Here is a 22,651-nt window from a genome sequence, read left to right on the forward strand (position 1 = left end):
CACTATCAGATTTTGTAGTAAAACATAAATAAATATCTCCTTTACACATACACATTGTAGTCACTTTGAACCAGAATTATCGACCCATTGTGAACGAGTTAAAAGCTTCATTTTGAACACATAAAATTTAAACAAAATAAAACCAGAATGGGTAAATATGTGACATATTTAGCATATGGCGAATTGCATATCATCATTAGGGAAGTGAGGACCAATCATTAAATAGTCGTTTACATAGCAAGGGATAAAAAGATGAAAAGTCCAGTTTTCGTTTGAATTGTTTTGTTCCAAGGCGAAGCCGCATGCACACACGAAAACGTCATTTTTCACTTTTATTGCGATTTATTGGATTTTACATGTTAAGGTCGTCGAAACTTCATGACATTCAATGAAACGAACGATTTACTTCCCGCAAGTATGTAAAATAAAATTATTACTGACGAATACTCGGGGTATAGATGTAGAGTAGATGATTAAAATAGTAATTTTGCGTCCTATTGAGCATATTATTTAACCTTAATCTGATTATGTTTGTAATTTTGTGTATTACATGTCAGGTCGACTATCTCTTTGAGTACTGATTGAGCTAAATTAGTTTCTGTTCAGAGCTAAATAGGGTCACATATTCTAAGAAATATATTTCGTTGTTTTTAATAAGCGTAGAGCCTCTGTGTATCGATTCAACCATAATCGAACTAACATTTCGACTAATTATATACGGCATTTGAAAGCGGACGGTAGTGGTACTTCAACATTTATGACCTCGTTATCGGAAATAAGCATTCGTTGATTCGGAAAACGCATAGACCAATGCAAACAATAATCAAATTAACAACGAAAGTGTGTTCACAATTAAAATTCATCAGATAGTTCAATTAATATCAAGTCTAGTGTGTAGTATGTACCCATTGCGCATTGCCAACATTAAAGTGCAAATACAAATGCAAACGTGTAAATACCAAATTTGTACTCTAAATTGTATCTACGATAATTCGTACAGAAATCATAAATTTTCGAGAAGAATAATAATTGTTGAAGGATAATTATTTGATTACGCAAATATAATTGTGTTTATTATGTTTCAGAATTAAATTCAAACAAACTACGAGTGGAAATATATTATAATTTTAAGCTGAACGATTTCCACACGACTCACCTTATTTGGGGCGCTTTGCATGCCGTGAAACGGTAGATTCTCATACTCGCCAGGATCCGTCAACGGATCGCCCGCCGCCGATGATTTGTCGTTTACTGAAATGAATGAAACGAAAAGCGTAAATTAGAAAATTTAGTTGATAATGTCGGTGTTTCTTTTTCGAAAGATACTGATCAGACTCGTTGAAAGTGTCGGCTTTCAATCAAACCTTACCTACCGCAATAGATTAGTTATCTAAAATCTTTTGGGACGTTGTAGATGATGTCTGTGTTTATAGATTTATATCTCAATGAATGAATTTAAAAATTGTCTCATCAAACTCGCCGTATTTATGATTGTTATTGACGAGAATTTATCCCATACCAAAGTTTAATTCACTAAACATCACGGTGCGGTTGAACAACTTTTTTTCGAAAAGTTCGTAAACATAAGGTTTTCTTGTTAAAAATGATTGGGGTGATCCTAACGATTATTTTTCTCCTAAATTTAAAATGTTTTGCCCGGGCCTTCTCGAGAAAAGTTGATTTATCTTAAAGAAATGAGTCAAAAATGGCCCCTTGTGAAATGTTTTCTACTAGGAAAGCTCGTTAATGTATTTTTTTGGTTTTATAAGCACAATTTTAAGAAGTAGAGACTCAAACCTTTACAACGGTACCTTACACACCATATTCGAAACTTTGATATATGATTGGAATCCCGTTTTCGACGAACTTTAAGGAAATTTCGATGGTTATGTGGGTTTTCCCGGTATTTTTTTAGCTAATAGGTCCGAGCTATTTTTTTTCTCAATATAAATCAACTTTTCTCGAGAAGGCCCGGGCAAAACATTTTAAATTTAGGAGAAAAATAATCGTTAGGATCACCCCAATCATTTTTAACAAGAAAACCCCATGTTTACGAACTTTTCGAAAAAAAAGTTGTTCAACAGCACCGTGATAGGTTTGGAATGTATGTACAGTCCACTTTAAATCAATCTTTCTTTTTCCATTAGGACCAGGAGAGGAATTACGGCCGAATTGAAAAATAGACCCTATAGAGAATGAGAGCCGTAATTCCTCTACAGAACTAAGCTTACATAAGCAAAACTTCATGTTAGAGTGACCTTTCACAGATGGCAAGCATACCATTAGAATAGTTACAGAATCTTTTACTTCAATTGATCTAAGAGTCTTCAACGTACTGAAATAAAATCTTCTACTTCACATGTTTTAACATATATTTTGCTACACTTATACAACCAGGGCCTATTATGTAGAATTAATTTGCAAAATTTGCAAAAAATCACAGAAATTCACAAAAATTTGCACAAATTTACGCTTCATTTTCAGCACATTTTGCAAGTCTTTGCGTTCTTTTGTCTGTTTTAGTACAATTTAAAGTGAATGAAGCAATTAATTTGACTTTGAAGGTGTGTAGAATTTATTTTTTGAAAATTTTTGCAAATTTGTGGAGAATTTTGTGGGAATTTTTGCAAATTTAATTCTACATAATAGGCCCTGTATACAACAGTGTTAGCCCAGCCCAGTATTTATTTACACAGTCGTTGTCGACAACAGATGACCAAAAGTATTGCAAGAAAATTTTGAGAATTTTTTTTTTGAAGTGAATTTAATCTGCCTCGGTGGTGAGTGTAATTTTATCCGTTGTTAGTATAAAAAATCTCCATAATATCTCAAAATTGGTACAAAATAATCGAATAATCACACAAATCTGAGTATTATCTCTTTTTGCTATTTATCTTCTTTAGGGCGTTATCGAGGCATAATGGTGTATCAAAACCAAAATTGATACATATAAAGTAAGAGATTTTGTTTGCGACACCGACAGTTGAGTTTCTAACAGGATAAATTTTCTAGCTTCTCAGACATCTCCCATTTCTGAAACAGTTCGCTAAAAAGCTAAAAAACACCATAAAAGTAAATAACGAACATTCGCAAAAAAGGCGATAGCTACTTGGAGACAAATTAAATTCGACATGTTTCCTGATTTGGGATTTGTGTGGTTTGTAAATGATTCCACACAAAATTTGTTTAGCAAATGAACATCTAGATTTTTTATTTGGTCGTTCCTTGTTACGATCGCATGCCTAACCAAAATTTAGAAAATCAAAATCTAGGTTTTCATTTGTTCAACTAAATTCTTGTAAAATTAATTGCACACCACAACAACTCCCAAACGAAAAAAACGTGTTGAATTTCATTTTTCTCTCCCTGTAGGTAACTAGAAATAGAAAATCTGTTGCTTTATATGTCTTAATTTTGGTTGTGATGTGATACACAATGTGCCTTGTCGATAACGCCCATGAGAACAAACAGTGCTTTGATATAATATTGAGATGTTTTATACTCACAACACATAAAAATTCCTTTCGTATTACAGTGGAGGTAATGAGGACCATTTGGTCTGATTACATAAAAAAATATTTCAAACTACTGCCAATCAACCTTTTCGGTTATAAATTTATGGAAAAGTGGAATTTTTGATCACTCACAATTTGGTTTCTATTTTCTTTTAAACTAAGAATTAATTTAAACGAAAAACTGCAAAAAGAGTTCAGCTCTTTCCCGACACGTAATATAATGATTTCCTTTAAAGTAGCTGTTCAACATTATTATGTAGTTTATGATCTCCAAAATTTACAAATGTCGTATAAGCATCTCCAGCCGACAGATTCAATTTAATGAAATCCAAATTAATTTGCATGTCTAAAATAATGTCACACACAATAAGCTATCACATTCAACATTCAATGTTCATCAATCACAATATTTATACGGTACAGGAACACAATAATAAATGACGATTTAGTGTGTAATTTGATTAATAAAGGTTCCACTTACCATTTGCATTCACTTTGCGCTTCCTTGACTCGTTGCTATTATTATTGTTTGTATTAGCATCTTCGCTTACAATTGGCCGAACTGCCACGGGAGTCCGTTTATAAGTAACAACTAAACGAAAATTAACATGAAAACGAAAAACTCAGCCATGCACATGGAAAAATCGTTTAAACAAATTGCAAAACAAAAACTCAATTCTAAACATTAAAAAGCATTTAACATTGCAAACGAATTAAAAGTAAAATTTCGATTTGATGGATTTATGTGGTTGACACGTTTCAATGTTGAATTGCATTTCATTTTGTTTTCAAAAATATTTACCACCATCGCTGCATGTTATGCCACTAAATTGATGTCTCTTGTCAAATAATCCTGTACTCGAATTTGTCGACTTTCCACTACCAAACCATCCTGTTGCTCCACGTATTAGGTTAACAGCACGTTTATTGCCTTTTGTCATACCATCATCTGTCTCGCCATCAACATCATTTCGTTTAGTTCGTTCTCGACGCCATCTTAATCTACCCAAAATCCGTTCAATAAGACTAGAACTCGTAAAGTTAATTAATTCGTCATTAGTGTTGTTAGCAGCTGTTGATCCATTATGGTCCGCAATGCCATCAGCAGAACACTCTCTCGTTTCTGTACCGTTGTCAGGGACAGTAGTTTTAGTTTGAAATTTGTTTAGCAGATTTCGACTGGGCAGTATCGGGGGTGATTTCGGAGATAAATCAATTGCAACCTCTCTGTTGCTACTAACGTTTGCCACAGGCGGTTGACTAGTTGACCGAAGGCTTTGGCTTAGAATCGGTGATGCATAGCTAACGTTATGCTGATTTGATGAGTTATTCGCAGCGATGGATGCTGGACTTTGTGTTCTCGACGCACTCAATTTGGTATCACTTTTCACGTGAACCATGACACCAGGACGTAATGGCCATTTTGGTGGACTTTTTGGTATTTCTGGAGGTGGAGGTCTTGGCGGGGGTGTCGTTGGCACTGATAAAACACTGAATGGGGAAAGTTTTGGATGATCAAAGATGATGGATGACAAAATAAAATTAAAAACAAAAGAATGGTGAAATAGTGAAATGATAAACAAAAGCACAACACAACATTTTTACTACACACAGCAGCACACATCGAAACAGAAATTCTCTTAATGTACAGCACGTAACATCAATCAAGCTTGATGTAATGTTCGCCAAACTTTTCATTTCTTCAAAGTTCACTGCTCCACATAGTATAGTACTGAACAACAAATCGGAGATACTAAAGTTTCCTATTTAAGAGAATGTCATTCTTTATCACAGTATAATACGGGCTTTGTATGGAAAAGACTCGCTTAAAGTATTTTCAATTACACTTTAAGAATATCTGAGACAAATGGCACTATAAATTTAAGAAATCTCATTTCGTTTAATTGCGTTTGAGATTCGGTTGAACTCCTTGTCAGACATGTGCAATGAGGTTATGAATAACGTTGGAGAGGGTGGCAATAAACATCGTAAAACTGATGATAATTTTAAAAAGAATTTTTGGTTGAGCCGTAGCGTCGTCAAGGGAGTAATAGAGAAGTTATTTAAATTAAAAAGATTTCATTATTAGCTGACGCCCACATAACGTTTAATTTAGATTGAAAAAAAATCTTGTGGTGGGATTTTCGGATTCGATCATTAGAATTAGGATAATTTGGGTCAGAGAACGTTTTAGCAACTTGGTCTCTGAATGATCTGTTATGGAACCCTTGAGGTTTACTATCTATTGGCACTGTTCATGAAGGAGGTATTTGGTAAATTTTTGGCAGATGGTGATTGTCTGCCTTACTGTATTGGTTTTCCTCCATTCGCTCACAAAAGTCTTCCTTTCCATTGATTTATGAAAGCATAGAGGGTTGAGAGAAAAACTGATTTTTCTTATTCAGGACCATACAGTGTGATCCTCGAAGCTTATCTTGAAAGTTCATCCACAGCCAGTAATGTGTGCCATTTACTCCTGATACACACTAGAATGCTTCCTTAATGGAAGAGATGCGCTGCATTGAACCTGCTGACAATTGCAGCTAGCCCTGAATTAAATTTTACAGACTTTTTAACTTTAAAGCAACTTAAGGATTTTATGTGACACCCTACAGTACCGAATATGCGAGGGATTTTTTTTGAAACAAGAGCAGAAAATCTAATCTGCGAATATCAACATGCACATATATGTGTAGCCGTGTAATGTCACATCTGGTAGTGATACAAAACTAAAAGTTTCACACATTCCAATTTAAATCGCTACATGTAAATGGATAAGTAAAATACAGAGGAGGAAAAAAACACCATTAACTTACTCAAACTTTTGCTCAATTCACAGTTTCCACAGTCGGTACGGTTCATTATTTGTATTTTCTTTTCATTCGTCGTATAGTTTTGAATAAAATAAATTTATAAATAAGTTAAATCTCACTCGTCAGAAATACATATTCTGTTCTAACCAGTTTCTGTTTCTGATGTGTGCAATAAATAAATTACAAATAGTGAGCCTAATTGTAGGAGAATGAGAATAGTGTGAGTGCAGTGCATAAACCATTTAAAATGGTCGGTTTAAATAAGCTTATTTATAACATGCAAATCCACCACAATATCGCCTGTGTGCATATCAAAACTACCACATTGTACGTACATATACATAATATCCATATAAATCCAGATATGACACTTAAAAAGCCCTATATTTAAGCTTGAACCGTGCAACGTGTCATGATAAGTAATAAAAGTAAAATGTGTTTCCTTTCGGATTACAGTGGAGGTAATGAGGACAATTTGGTTTGATTACCTAAAAAAATATTTCAAACTACTGCCAATCAACCTTTTCGATTATAAATTTATGGAAAAGTGGAATTTTTGATCACTCACAATTTGGTTTCAATCGAACGATTTGAAGTTAATATTTAATCAAAACCATAAATTTGTACAAAATCTAAATTAACTCCAGATTCCACGCACCAATTAAATAACAACCTGATCTACACACCGATTATAATCAGTGATACCACATTGAATTAAGAAAATTTCTAAATTTATTTTTTACCCAAACCGGTAACGCTGATTGAATCAAAAGTGAGTATAACAAGTCAAAACTATCTAAAATGACTATGTGAGAAAAAAATGGAAAAAGTTCGGTCTATCAACACAATGTTGCTAACTCCTGCAGTACTTGCTTACCTTTGTGTTGCACTGATGGATAAATCCGTGTGATCTTTTTTGTTTTGTGGTATGGATGGTTTTAAAAAGCGAAAAAACAAACGAAAAAAAATGCGTTAGTATAAACAAGTTAGTACGAAAAGTTAATGAGTGGAAAAATATATGTAAAAAACGAACGAAAAATATAAAAAAAAAAAACAAAAAAAAACGAACAAACTTAAACAACCTTTATCCAGGTACACCAGGTAAATGAACGAAACATAAAAAAAAGTTTTTGTTTGTGCTACATATGTAATAAGTTGCATATAGGGAAAATTCAAGGTTTAACGTTGTTCCCATAGTGAAATCGAATAAAAATTATGCGAAATAAAATTCCTGGAAATATTTCATGTTATATTTCATTGAGGATACACCATGTGTATACTAAATGGAGTAGTAAGAGTATCATAATATTGAGCTTAGCAACACAATATGCATTGGGCGTTAATATTAATGGGTAGTCTGTGTGTTATGAATATATATTTTGTTGTACAAACACCATTCGCTATTTTAATAGATTTAATTCGATATTTGTGTTAAATCAATTGTATTTGATCATAAAGTAAAATGCGAAAAAGCCAAAATCAACACAAATAGCGCATCATGTGTACCGCTCTGTAATATGGGAAATTTAATTTTCAATAAAACTAGTCAACCTATTGCATCAAGTAGTTATGTTGTTCTTTTCACAGGGGCAATATTGTCAATCTATTTACTCTATGAAAAGAAAGGGATCAAAATGGAATGCGATTTAAGAGGCACCGGTACTTTGCTGAGAAGCATACATTAGGGCGTTTTTTTAATACTAGATTTTAGTATACTTCTGATGATATCTTTCAACCAGAATCCTTTTTCAAAAATGTTTGACTGCAATTCCGACCACGAATGTGGTAGCTTTACATAAAAATAAGTTTTGGTTGTAGCAGTTTGACAAGCTCTAAGAAAACTGAACAGTTTATGAAAATTTCGTTAAATTGCTCACGTTTCTCAGAGCCGGTTAAACGCCTACAACCAAAACTAATTTTTATTTAAAGCTAACACATTCGTGGTCGGAATTGCAGTCGTACATTTTTCAAAAACGATTCTGATAAAAGACATCATCAAAAATGAAACACGAGACACGCAAATGTACGCTACAGTTTTGGCTAAGCACCGATGCCTCTTAACGTAAAACTATCAGAAATTGTGCATCTCAAAAGCTATCATTTTGCATCTAGTGCCCGGTTTGACTTAAATGTTCTCGCACTCATATAATTCATATAATCAAATTATTAACTTTCATTTTCATGGCGATTTAAATTCAATTAAATTAACTTAAATGTTGGGAGCGCTCACCTTTTGGATTTCTTGCCTACATTTGTGCGCAAAAATATTCGTTTTTTGATGACTTCTCTGAACCAAAATCTTTTTCCGAAAAAGTAAGACCATTAAAGCATGCAAAAATGTGCTACTTTAAAAAAAAAAATTGGTTTGCGAGTCATAGCTTTACCCACTTTGAGAAACCCTTGCAAAATGTGTAAATTACACATTTTGTAAAGGTTTCTCCAAGTAGGATAAGTTATCAACCACAAACCAATTTTTCCTTTAAAAGTAATACACTTTTGCATGCTTTAACGGTTTTACTTTTTCGGAAAAAGATTTTGGTTCAGAGAAATCATCAAAAAACGAATATTTTTGCGCGAAAATGTAGGCTAGAAATTTGCCAAGAGGTGAGCGCTCTTAAATGATTAAACAATAAATACTAAATACGGTACTCTTTAGTCCATAAATTCCCTGACGGAGTCAGATCTTCTAATTTTCAGACGACGACTGTCTTCCAGTTCTTGTAAAAACCACTTGTGCCGAGTTTCCACTTACTGACTTTCGTCAAGATTCGCTGTATTACGGACGTACGCATTTGTTCAATACAAGAATCAACTACATTACAGACCAGCTGGTGCAAACTCGGTACAATCAATAATTATCACAAGAGCTGTGCAATTTTCTTGTAATAAAAACTCAAAAATGCATGCAAAAATGTCTCATCCCAACTCCACACTCACACGCATATTGAACGATTTTCTTCTTAAAATGAACTGTTCTTTAAGAATGTGTTGATCCGTTTATTTTTTAAACATCAACAATAGTTGCACAATGTATAATTTTGACAATTTAACTGAAGCAAACTGAAATCGAATCAATATAGTACATCCAATAACGCAACATCTAATAAAAGTAAAACTGCAAAAATATAAATTGAAAAAAGAACGTTAAAACTCAACGCAATTCGAACACATGTTTAGCACAATTAGAATAATTTTGATAGAACAGAACGAAAATTAAAAACAACATTTCCAATTCACAAATTTATCAATTGTTTAAAGTGCTTCGATTATAGCAGTTTTAGTAAAAATCGAATTAAATTTTAGTTAAATATTCGTTGAACTGAACCGAGCGTAATATTTGTATCTAAATGTATAAATATAAATTGAAAATCTTAATCAACTAAAGTACTCACATTTGTCTTGGCGCCTTCGCTTCCTGCATATGCAAATAATTATTATACACACTATTATCACAGTCAGAAGCAATGCAGCAACCAGACCCAACAGAATGTAAAGTGTTACTTTGTCGAGTCTCTGCCACCACATTAAGTGACCTAATTTGGATGAGGAAATTATAATAATATTTTAGAACAGATTTCAATTGGATTCGATTTTAATTTATGAAAATTTAAAGTTTAAATTTATTTTATCTCGCTCTCTCTCTCTCTCTCTGTCTCTCTCTCTATTTTAGTATGAATTGTCTAATAAACGTACTTAATTTCCACTTACGTTTGGGCCATACTTTGGTTTTTGCATTTAAAAATTATTTACCAAATCAATTTCTGATGTAACTAAAAGGCCTGAACGAACTTACCTGCAACTTCAATTTCACAAAATGTTCCAACTCCAACCGAATTGTTCGCAACACATCTGTATGTTCGCTGCACGGTGAAATCATTGTTCAAAATGAGAAAACTGGCCGGAGAACCGCCACTGTCACTGTTACGCACTTCCTGTAGTCCAGTGGTTTCGTTATCACTTTTCACCGACCACTCGAAATCCATCTGAAATTGGACAACGAACCATCGAAAAATGTTAATTTTTTCATTTAAAATAACTTTAAGAGGATTCAATTTTCCGAGTGCTTTAATGATTCTTTGAATTCAAAGCTAAATAACACTCCAATGAACATCAAGATTGGAAAAGCTTTATTGATAGTGTGTCGGTTTGAAGGAGAGTGTTTAAAATGAGCTGACATTTGCTGCATCATGCAGCATGCATGTGTCGATGATGCTCAATGCATATAATGTCCACAGCATATGGTATACAAAGAACGAGAGGTGTATGATGTGGTTTGGTATATAAGAAAATTTTCAATTGAGAAAAATGTGTGTTTTGTATAGTTCGTAAGTGATTTTTATGTGTCTGAGATCATCCGAACAAGGAGTACGGTCTTCGCTCTTGTAGTTTCGGACGTTGAAAAAACGACTTCAAGAACTACATTAATTATGGACATGTTTATTACTCGGTACACATCACTCAATCAGTCAAGTCCTGTTTAAATTTAATTAAAAGCATTCACCAGCAACACCATTAATTAGATTAATTGTACTCCATACCCGAAGGTTCATTGAGCCTGAAACAGTTTGACAAACGATGATTTGTAAATTCCGACATTAATGCCATCAATTCCACTCATGACATCGATAACTGATTGACAACCAAACATTTCAAAAATTCCAAATGGAAACGATCAAATAAAGCAACGCATGTGTACACTGATTTATTTGGAAACAACCAAACAACACACATCCAATTTTCCTTTATTTATGCATCCATAACCGTTCAATTGCCATTACTTTTCGTTCTCTTTTTTTTATCCAGCACAACGGTCAGAGTTTATATCGAGCACATAAATCTTACAAAACATTTAACAAATAATTAATAATAACACAATTTGATTTAGTGGGAAAACGAGATTGAATATCTTTATTTTGTACTAAATTGTGTTGTATGGTTTGCCCGTCGCATGTTTTTTTCTCTCTGTAGATTGGAAAACATTTTCCAATATTCAATCGATCATATCGAAAGTGCAGAACAAGCGAATGTTTCGAAATAAATTTTATTAGGAAATCTAAAGCATTAGTGAATCTGCATGACTATCCAACAATTTTCGAGCAAATTCCCTTTTCGACAAATGATCCACATCGGCCAGGATATACTGTATAAAAATACAATCCATGTTACATGAAATAATAAATGATATGGTGTTTTAAGGGCGGCCATTAATGTGTTCACTAAATATTTTATCTTTTTCTTCTTTTATTGTGGATGGAACGTATGGCATTGTTAATTAAATATTTACTTCTGCTCGATTGGATATTAATGTTAGATAGTAAAACATGGCAAGACAATGTTTTTGTCTCGATTTTTTTTTCTTCATTGTGTATACAAATTCAGTGTGTTTATCTACACATGCTTGTGGGGTGACGATTTTAATGAATCATAATATCATCGTATACATATTCAACCACAACACGGAAAGGATTTTCGTTGATAAATAGAGCATTTTATATTCCGAAGACAATTGAAACATGGAATTTGATGGAACTAGATAGTGAATAGAACCATATGGTGGTGGTATGAAGTCAACAAACCCTGTAGCAATGGAAAACTTTTCGAAAGCAGCTTTAAAGTTACAGAGCCGATAAAAATCCCATTTGCTTGCGCAGATACCTATTTGAGCACTTTAGAGACCTTTAACTAATTTCATTCTTCATCGGGCAATCAAAACCAGAAATACGATTTTAACATCAAATCGAAACTAAGCCGTCTTAGAAGAAAGGCAACACAACATCTTAAACTATTTGTGGTCATAAATAAATCACAAAAACATTAGCCGAGAAACTTGCTGAACAAAGTTCAGTTCAATAAACATTATTCATATAAGGATCTGAACCTTGGTCAACTTGAAATTTCAAATTCTGACCGAAACGATTTCTAAACAGTATGTGGCAAACTTCTGTAACCGGTCATCTTATATAAACATCTGAATCGTGTTGTTGTCAAAAATGTGCGATTATGTTCATTATGCCATCTGGTCTGAACATATGAATTGAACAAATTTATTGAACGTAAAATAAGATTTAATACCAGATTTTAGACTGTTCTGAAAACTATAAACTTGCACGTTCGAAATAAAAAAAAACATTTTAGATAATGCTTCCATTTTGGACCAACCTTTCACAAAAAGCTAATCATCGGTTGTAGAGAAGGACGTCGAAAAAATTAGCGATAGCCTTATGGAATAGATTGCTTACTAAATTGGTTTCGTTTGGTTTTTCACCCACAGTAATCAAATGGTTTGAAAGTTATAACGGAGAATAAGCCAATGGTTACGACTGAATAAATTAAAGCTCAACGTCAGCAAGACAAAGATGATGTTGACTTGCACGTCAATGAACTCTATCTTGATGGATGAAATGAAATGGTTCAAGAATTCAAATATCTGGGAGTGATTATAGACAACAGACTAACATTCAAGGCTAACGTCGATTATGTGTGCAAAAACGTTTCAGAAAAGGTGGGAGTGTTATCTCGACTGACTAAATTTATCACATTGGATGCTCGAATCAACATATACAAATCAATAATCGCTCCACATTTCGATTATTGTGCAACTATATTGTACCTCTGTGACGAAACATCATTCACCCGGATGCAAAGGCTACAAAACCATCCATGAGATCTATCCTGATGTGCAAGAAACTGACACCAGTATGTGCGATGGTCACAGAACCTGTTGAATGTTAAGCAGCGAGTGCATGAAACTACCTTGAAATTCATCCACAAGCTGAAGTTTGGTGCCCTGCCCTACCCAAATATCTGAGTGAGATGGTGACATTCAATTGTGATGTCCATAACTTTCCAACGAGGTCGAAAAACTTTTGGTTCACATGCAAGAGAAGCGCGAAAGTGCGTAATTCAGTATTCCATAAATTGAATTTAACTCATTGCCAAGTGAAGTGAAGAACGAGAAGAGTGGAGGAATAGTAAATTGAGGAGGTATTTGAAGGACGTCAGCATAAATTTGTGATTTTTAAGGGGAGACGAAAGTTGATTAGAAATTGACTAAGAAGTGTGACTTTTGCTGTAGTCCTTTTTTCTGTGATTTTATGTAAACTGTATTTATAATAGCAAATTAGCTAAATAAATGATTACCTTATCTTATCTTACATATTCATGAATATATTAAAAAGAATGGCAAAACCGCTGAAGTAAAAAATTGTGTAATTGAAACTAGGCGATACTTTAAACAAAAGAAGTAAAACCCTCAATGATTATGTCGTGACAAGTTTTCAATTTGAATAAGGCTAATTTGAGAACACGTAATTACTCAGTTAATCGGCGCCCACCTTAATATAATCTCATTACGTCAAGTTTTATTTTCCGTTCGTTAATCCTCGTGAGAAAAATTAAACGTAATAAAAGAAAACACTACATACAAAACCCAGCCAATTTAATTGAAGAATAAAGAGATAAGGGAAAGTAGTTTTCGTGCAATTTTAATTCTCTTTTTATCGCTTTTTCTCTTAAATACAAGGTGCTGCAGAATTTTCTTTTTTCAAAATTCGCATAATAAAAATCCATTAAAAATTTAAGAAACGTTTCTTTTCATTCTTTTCTTTTTCCGAACGGTGAAACAATTTACATTAAATTGTTGTTGGTATACGCTATACACTCACACACACCTTAGCATCCATTCAACTATATTTTTACAGGATTCAGTGCTGAAAGTGGTAATTTTTCGACGAATTAAAATGAGCAAAGTTTACCTTCCAGATTTGACTAGTCATCAGATATCGACATCAACGACAAAAATTAACGATAACCCCCGGTTAATGCTATGCTATGCTATGTATAACAAAACGTGTGTTAACAAGAATGACGTAACAGATTTTCTACGAAGCACTATCAATAAACGAAGTAAAAGATTTATTGATATTTGTAACGGGGTAATTACGTCTTTAGCATGTGAAATTGCACACGTGTATCAAAAATTAAATTAATTTCGACCAGTTGAATTGAAACTCTTGCAACCTTTCCAAACTACAAGTCTTACTCGTGCCAAAAAAAAAAGTTACTTTTGCTTGCAGTTACGTAAACAAGTATTTTCCTATCCAAACACACCGAGGAAAACATTTCCTTCTGATATTCCGTGTCTGCTACTAATTGCCAACAAATATTGGTCAAAGTAAAATTACGTGTCACGAATGAACCACTTGAGTTTCAATGGGTAACATCAAGTTGGAAGCATTATGCTCTTTCGCTTAGTGCACAACCGAATCGAAATGAAATTATCATGTAACGATGTTCCCAGAAATATAAAAGCCAAATGGCTGTAATGTGAAAATAATTGTCACACAGAATAAATTTCGGCCAAGCTGTTTTATAATATATGCTAAGTGTAACAGATTGTTTCACATTAAATTGTGTAAAGCCACCAGCACTGACTTGATGAATGAACGATACGATAGGGTATCATCGCACAGTCGATAGGAGTTTATAATTCAGTGATATTATCCGGTTGTTTATTACTTACCTCGGTGGGATTACCAATGGCAGTACAGACGAGCGTATCCTCGTCATTTATTTCCTTTCGATCGATGGTGCAATTTGGTTTATCTGAAAGAAGGACCGGAAAAACAATTTATTTAAATTACGATCACTTAAGCCGCACTTTACCCCAAAAAAAATATGAAATCCTTTCTAAATCCCTCTAAAATTCAGCCGTTCTTAATACTTACATAAAACATTCATTCGCGTAACGGCGCTATGATTACCATGCTTATTGAATGAAATACAGTGGTAGTCGCCATCATCCTCTTTAGTCATATTACGAAAGATATACAAAACACTTCCTTTCGCAATGGTGACATCCTTTCGACGCCATTCATAATACGGTTCCGGGTATGCTTTGGCTGAACAAGAAACACGTGGTGGTTGGAGACCTTCTTCAACGTTGATTGTTGAATTTGTTATTGTTGTATTTTCTGGCGGATCTGGGCGATGTGAAAGAGATTAAAAAAAAGTGGTTAGTATGCACGACTTGGTTTGTTATTTCTCATATTTAGCATTTACATTCAACGCCAATGTAAGTAGCACTTCTGACACCAGGCCCATCTGTTTTTGATGTTGACGAGCATGAATAATTGGCATTATCTTTGTAAATGTCAAGTTTCTGGTCTGGCCAAGCTGACATATTAAAGTGCAATTCTGACAAGACACTCTCAAAATCGCCTGTGGCCGGCTCAGCTCGTAGATAGGTTTCGTTAATGTAATATCTATCATTTGATTCATCAATACCGACTCCGTCTTTGAACCAATTAATCGTACACTCTGAAAAAAATAATCGAAGAAGTCGTTCGTTATACCACAACATCATCATTTGATGCAGGAACGAGTTGCTAAGAGCAACTTGTTCTCTGTAACACAAAAATGATGTTGTTGTATACCTGGTACACACTCCACTCGACAGGTCAACATGATGCCAGGAATATTATACAATGCACCGGTGTATGGATGTAATTTCTGAATAAAGGCTTGTGGTACGTGCACGTCTAAATCGATTGTTGCTGGGTTACCATCACCACCCTCATTATAAGCGTAACAAGAAAAGTTCGTCCGTGAATCTAACCCAACTGGATCAACTGTCCAAACGGACGTCACTATATCCATTACTGGACTACCTCCACGCAGCCAACGATATCTGGTTGCATTCGGATTCCCACCGTCCTCAACAGAACATTGAAATGTAACACTTTTCTTCTTGGTGGCTATCAGTGGATGGTGAATAAGCGTAGCGTTTCCGGGTTGATAGTAAATCATCAGTTCATTCTCTTTGCTGCGTTGACCCCAGCCGGCCGCGTTCAAGCCTTCGCAAGAATAATTACCCAGAAATTCGCGACCGACATTTTCTAGTAACAAAACATTCGGATTGACTCCGCACAATGAATCATCGTCATCACCGGTGCCCTCTTGGCATTCAGGCAATTCTTTCAACATTTGCCCGTCTAAGAACCATCGTACTTTCAATAAAGTACTTGGATTGCCTTTCACCACATTACAATACAGTGTTACGTTCGATTCGTCCTTCTCGATAATCGGTTTCGTCGGTTCTTTAGTAAGTTCCACGATTGGCACATCTTTTGATATAAATCGAAAAACTCCAATCAGAATTTGTCAAGGGAAAAGTCTTTTGGATCAATGTGCAATACTTACAATATACATCGACATCGATGTCATTCTCAGAAACACCGATACCATAATCGTTCTTCAATTCACAAGTGTATGAGCCAATGTCATCTCGGGACGCTTCCTTAATCAGCAAAGCAGTCTGTTCGGTGTTACCACCTTCAATTCTGCCTTGGTTAACATCAACCGGTTCACCGTTCCTCAACCTGGAAAAGTCGAAAAGTTATAAGACTTAATCAGGAACTATTTTTGGTATAGGATTTTTCTAAAAATTTTCTACAATTTTCCTACATTTTCCTTAAGAATGAATTCGCCAAAACTTCGAACAGTCGGGATTCAAGCCGACGGCGATCCGATCGAGGTATGGCTCAAATGAATCGTCGTTAAATTCTGAGAATATCGTGGAACAACTTTTTTCCAGAAAATTTTTTGTTGGGCTGTCATGGCCCTTAGAAAATTTTTCTTCGAAGTGGTCGCGAAAATCGTTTTTTATCAATTACTCCAACATGCGAAATGTGATCAATGTCAAATTGTGCACGTTTATGAAGGTCAGTAAGCTACAAAACTCCGGGTTAGAGCTTCCTGCTACTAATTTTCACAGCCGCCCATAGCACTTCAAAAATTTCGGTTTTCTCGAGGTTTCTCACTTGTTGCGGCGGCAAGGTGGGCCGAACATCGGCGTTTGTTGGTCAATAATATTCAGCTCATTGACCTTCATAAATGTGCACAATTTGACATTATTCACATCTCGCAGGTTGGAGTAATTGATAAAAAACGATTTTCGCGACCACTTCGGAGAAAAAATTTTCGAAAGGCCATGACAGCCCAACAAAAAGTTTTCGGGAAAAAAGTTGTTCCACGATTTTCTCAGAATTGACCGACGATTCATTTGAGCCATCCCTCGATCGGATCGCCGTCGGCTTGAATCCCGATTCCATATTAAGCTGTTCGAAGTTTTGGCGAATTGACTCTTAAATTTTCTAAATTTTCTACAATATTTTTTGGGAAAATAAAGTAAAATCTGGGAAAATTTTTCACGACAATAGTCTCCGGATTTAATAAAAAAATTCTTTGAAATGTTCGGGCTACTGACGAGATGCCTTATATTAAAAGACTGTCATGCATTTAATTACAATTTCGTTCATCTCTTGTTAGCCCAAATCACTGCTGTCGTACAATCAAAACTGATTATTTATACGGTTGAAGTTGCATATTATACAGTTTTGATTTTGTTGTGTGGATCAGCTAAAAAACAGCTGAAGCAAATTAATGCTCAAATTTCACTGCCTTTAACTGTATACAAAAAAAAACACCGCTGTTTCAATCCAATTAATTAATCCTATTTGTTAACATTACATTGGTGTAAGATGTCGAACAAATTGGATTGAAAACTTATAGACAAATGATGAAAATTATTCCACTACCACGGTAAGGGTGGCATAATATTTATTGTTGTACAGCTAACTCCAATAATTGTTATACCAAATGTATTTGACGAGCGACAAAATTAAATTGAAAAACGTTTCCTACTTCAATGACACGTCAAGAAAACAAAAGTCTGAATGGATTGTGTAAGAAGAAAAACGTTATTCTATATGTTTAACACCAAATCCGTTTCTATTTGGGCTAGCCGCCACGGTAAACAAACACAAAATTACATATCATTTTTAAAATAATCGTAAAGAAAAGGAAACAAAACCTCCCCGTCTTTCCCTCATTTATATTTTATTTTGTGTTATAAGTATTTTCATAAAATTTTATGAGTTTTTCCGAAAATTTTATGTGACTTTTATTATTCTTAAATAATATTTTGGTTTTATGCTATTTGCTTAACCTACTTGTAGCGCCACAGTCATTTCGTTCGAACAATTTATTTTGTGGATTAAGGACTACAACCTTATTTCATTCATTTGTTTTTTTCTTCATTTAAGTATTACATATAGTTTGCTATTCTATTTATCGAAAATTGTATGGTTATTATTACGGCGACCGAGTGAAACTATGCAATAAAAGCAATATAAAAAATAGTGTCGCTTTTGTGGCTCATAATAATATCTGATAAGAAAATGGAAATCACTTACCAACGAACTGATTTCAATGAGGCAGGATTTGCTTCGTATTCGCAGAACAGCAGAAATTCGCCAGTCTCATTCACCGTTATATTTTCCGGTTTAACATTTACTACAGGTGGGTCTGGAAGAGAATTATAAAAAATGTAATTAGTTTGTGCTGGTTTGTTATACTTTTGAATAATTTTAGATGTTCAACATAGTAAGGTTAAAATGCCCATTTACCGTTGGGCGCTATAGTTACAAAGGTCTTCATTCATTTTCAACCAGCACAACAACATAATCGATGAATCCATCCGCATTTATTTTGGCTTTTTGTTTGCACTTTTCCAATTCCCATAACCTGGCTTCAGCAAAGTCGTCCACTTTCGTGTGAATGTACATTTTTGGACGTCACATATAGTCAATTTATTCTTGACATGACTTCAAAATTTACATTTTTGTAATATTAAGAGTGATATCGCGAAATCTTCGAACCATTTGTATGGAGGACAAATTCAACGTACCTGGATTTTTGACGAGTATGGTCTTAGAAATTGCCCTATCTATTACAGCCAATAGTCCCTCCAGCACAAGTTTTTATATTTTTAGGAAGTACCGAGCCTAAGCCTTCCAATGGATCCCTAAACCGTTAGGTTTGCTGATGCGCGCACCCGTTATTAGTCAGAGAAAATTTTTCTTAATACAGTCACTGAAGCCAGTACAGCCAACAGCCCGACGCATTTGGTAGCTTATGAGATCGGTCTAGTCTAGCACTACAATCGCCTAAAATTTGAACGAAGGCGACCCCTTATTACCCGAGATAATCAGTGTGAAAAAATTTCCTCCTGAAAACCACCGATTTTTCAAACAGATAATCTCGTTGAACTCGTAATGAAGCAGGGATTCGATGGGTACCATACTCGTCAAAAATCCGGATGGCATGGTTAGCCGATTGTTAGCCGGAGTTTTGGCGAAATGACTCTTAACTATGAGCACACTACCAAATTGATCGAGGTAGTATGGTAGCATGCTCAGCAAGAATATAATTATCGAGTCGGTTACTTCTTTTCATGTACAAGGCTGAGTTAAAGTAAGACTAAGTCAGAAAGAGAAAATAAAGAAAATTTTTGAACGAGACGTTGAGGGTGTAACATCCCCAATCAAGTATTTCATTGTTGAAATCGTGGAATTCTTGACAACAGCGGAGGTTAATATGCGATGAATTTTGTGGAAACGTAGTGAAAAATGAAGGTCTCGAAAGACTAAAAGAACGTAGTCTCACGTCCCCAATTACTATAATAGACTTTTCCTAACTAGTAGTAAAATATCGCGACTTCGTATTTCCGACGTCGCTTGGAAACGTTGTTCCTAACTTATGTTGAAAGGATTTTTTAGCGAATTCAATTCCAGAGCTCACATCGGGCTGGAAAAACCTTTTAGCATGCCTCTTGGAAAACAACTATTTCAGCATTTCATGTTCCACTAGACTGACGGATGAATTATTGCATTGATAAATCGATTCAATACTTACACATAACTTCCAAACTTAGTGTATCGTGTAGAGGTTTATCCAAATCGTCTCTCATCACAACGTTGTCGGCTTCGCATCGAATCTGAACACCATTTTCGAAACGAGTTGCAGCAAAAATCAATTGACTGAGTGTCTCAAATGTTCCATCATTTTTGAAATCCTGGTGATGGAGGAGGAAAAAGTAATAACAATCAATACGCATTCATAGTTCCACATTTGAAATATATTTTTTTCAACAGCTTCCACATTATATTGTCTATTCAAGTGTGCACTCTTTTTGTGCATCCAATAATAACAAGCGGATATTGCTCTTGCTGTGTTTACATTATATTTGAAAAATTAATTTTCCAGAATTCTACCCAGCATTTTCCGCAAAATTCATTTTTATATACGAGAATGCAATAGAATAACGCATTTGGAAACCGCTATGTTTTATTGGAATTAAATTTAATAACGATTTTTCAATTGTGCAAACCGGATGAGAAGTGCCATCAATGGTATAACAATCGCAGTGGAAAATCAATTCTCTGGGTATAGATTAAACAGGCACAGCACGTATACACACACTGGAGACTGGAGGGTTAGTTCTTACTATACAAACCAAAACCCAACGGTATAATAATTAAACATTCTGAATGATTTGTTCTGTATACAATGTGATTGTTGGTATTAGAAACAATTAAACATTAATGACTGACATACGGAACATCATTTGTGATGAAAATTGTGTGGTTTTCAATTATTTGTATAATTTTTTACAATTACAAAATGTAACTTCCCTTTTCAAGTTAACGGAAGTAGGACGAGCAAGGTAAATAATATGGCTTCTGGGAGGACTTGTAAAATAAAACGAAAGAAATCATTTTATAACGGAGACGATCATAACATCATTCTGTCCGTAATTGAAATCAAAATAAAAGCAATTAAAAGAAAGAAAGAAAATCCAAAAAGAAAACTGAATTCATTCAGAGGAAATCGGAATGTATAACTTACCGTTCTCGTTGTGATGGTTCTTTTGTCCTGATTTTCATCTGGATCTAACCGTTCTGTATTATTGTACCATGTAACATTTGCAGCTGGACGAGCCCCGACGACCTAGATATGCAAATAAAATTATTTTAGAAAAATATTTTCACATAAAACATTCAGGAAATTTTGGTTGGGATGGAGTATGGAAGCATTTCAATGTATGATTCAAAAAATAATATAAAAACGTTTTACGGTTTCTCAATTAGATTAAAAAGTTTTATTTTTGTATACTTCATTTAAATGAGAAATAGTTTAATTCGAAACTCACAGAGAGCGTTTGCATAATGCAAACTGCAAATATTTTGAACACATTGAGTAAATACTGGGAACAGAAAATAGAACAATATCCAACAGTAAAAGCGACTGAAAGTTCGTTTAACATTTTCTAGTCAGAGTATGATTTCATCTAAATATGTTACTACCTGACTAAAAAAGTTTATCAATAAAACAACAATAAGTGTGCGACTACTCGTAAATGTCTGAAGATTGATGCGTCCACGCTAAAAAATTGTATTTATTTGTCCACTGCAGAAATCCCTTGTCTAGTATTTGATGAAAACCTGATTGGACGATCACAAAAATGACCAATGAGGTCAAACTAAGGCAGTACACAAAATAAAGTACTAGATTCAGAAATTTTAGTTGCAATGTGCTTGAAAGTTGCAACGTTCTCGTTCCATCAGTCTTATTATATTTTCTTGTTATTACTATGTTGGTAAACAGTCATTCGAATTTTTCATACTTTTTTATTGAGTCAAAGATTTTGATAGAATGGTAACTAAAATCGAAGATATTGTTTGCACACGGGCGCAAATAGTCAATATTACACTATTTGCACCCGGATGCAAAAGGCATCTACCAAATAAAATCACGATATGTATTGAGGGATTATAATGGAATGAAACGTTACGTTGTTATCTCTTACGAAGGAGGCAAGTCAACTAACCTATCATTACAAACATGAAAAATCAAAATGCACTTTGTGAAGTTCGTACAAAAAAAAATCCGACGAGTCAAAGCAACGAGTTCAAATGAGGGTAAGTAAACCACAATTACTAATATAAACATGAAGAGTGTGGAATTCGCCTGCCCCCTCATGAACATCATTTTTACGAAGCAGCACAAATAAATGAAATGAAATGAAATTATTCCTACATATCTGAGCAAAGTTCAGTAGAAAAATGCATTCCATAATTGGTTTCATGTTGTACCACGAAGCTCTTCACTTTGTTATTCAAATGACTCGCAACATTAATTCACTTAAATTTTTCTCTCGTTCCAACAATTTTTACGAAATAAAATTCAATTTTAGAATTGCTACAATCGCATTACTCACTGCGACTTTTCTGTGAGATTTAAAAAAGGATTTATATGTGGGTTTAGTGCATTCAAATCATTCAATTTCATTGATAACTCTAAGAAAAGTCCAGATTGAATTTTAATAAGCTTTTAAGAATTAAATTCGTTAAATAGTCATTTTTAGGTGCATCTGATTGTACTTTTACGAGACAGCAGTCAAATTACGCTCGAGGGATTCTT

General features: G+C 34.3%; 1 protein-coding gene across 16 annotated transcripts in view; it reads right to left on the bottom strand.

Moving 5' to 3' along the window:
* Positions 1-22,651, bottom strand: part of LOC119071130 (hemicentin-2) — a 144,916-nt gene that overhangs the window by 18,112 nt on the left and 104,153 nt on the right. For 6 of the 16 annotated variants that reach the window (XR_005086598.1, XR_005086597.1, XM_037175808.1 and 3 more), the window contains 14 exons: positions 21,077-21,178; positions 20,084-20,243; positions 18,583-18,694; positions 16,529-16,707; positions 15,763-16,452; positions 15,389-15,646; positions 15,055-15,309; positions 14,850-14,932; positions 10,122-10,311; positions 9,721-9,861; positions 7,206-7,239; positions 4,318-5,006; positions 3,997-4,107; positions 1,157-1,251 (listed from right to left, as the gene is read on the bottom strand). Coding sequence is in view for 13 of the 16 variants with exons in the window: in XM_037175808.1 (XP_037031703.1) it covers positions 1,157-1,251; positions 3,997-4,107; positions 4,318-5,006; positions 7,206-7,239; positions 9,721-9,861; positions 10,122-10,311; positions 14,850-14,932; positions 15,055-15,309; positions 15,389-15,646; positions 15,763-16,452; positions 16,529-16,707; positions 18,583-18,694; positions 20,084-20,243; positions 21,077-21,178 (3,099 nt within the window). In the remaining 3 variants the exon portion in view is untranslated. The remainder of the gene's footprint in view (positions 1-1,156; positions 1,252-3,996; positions 4,108-4,317; positions 5,007-7,205; positions 7,240-9,720; positions 9,862-10,121; positions 10,312-14,849; positions 14,933-15,054; positions 15,310-15,388; positions 15,647-15,762; positions 16,453-16,528; positions 16,708-18,582; positions 18,695-20,083; positions 20,244-21,076; positions 21,179-22,651) is intronic. The other 10 variants (XM_037175812.1, XM_037175814.1, XM_037175816.1 and 7 more) reach the window with 2 other exon arrangements.

Source organism: Bradysia coprophila (assembly GCF_014529535.1).
Source record: "Bradysia coprophila strain Holo2 chromosome IV unlocalized genomic scaffold, BU_Bcop_v1 contig_144, whole genome shotgun sequence".
In the NCBI taxonomy this organism is placed as follows: Eukaryota; Metazoa; Arthropoda; class Insecta; order Diptera; family Sciaridae; genus Bradysia; species Bradysia coprophila.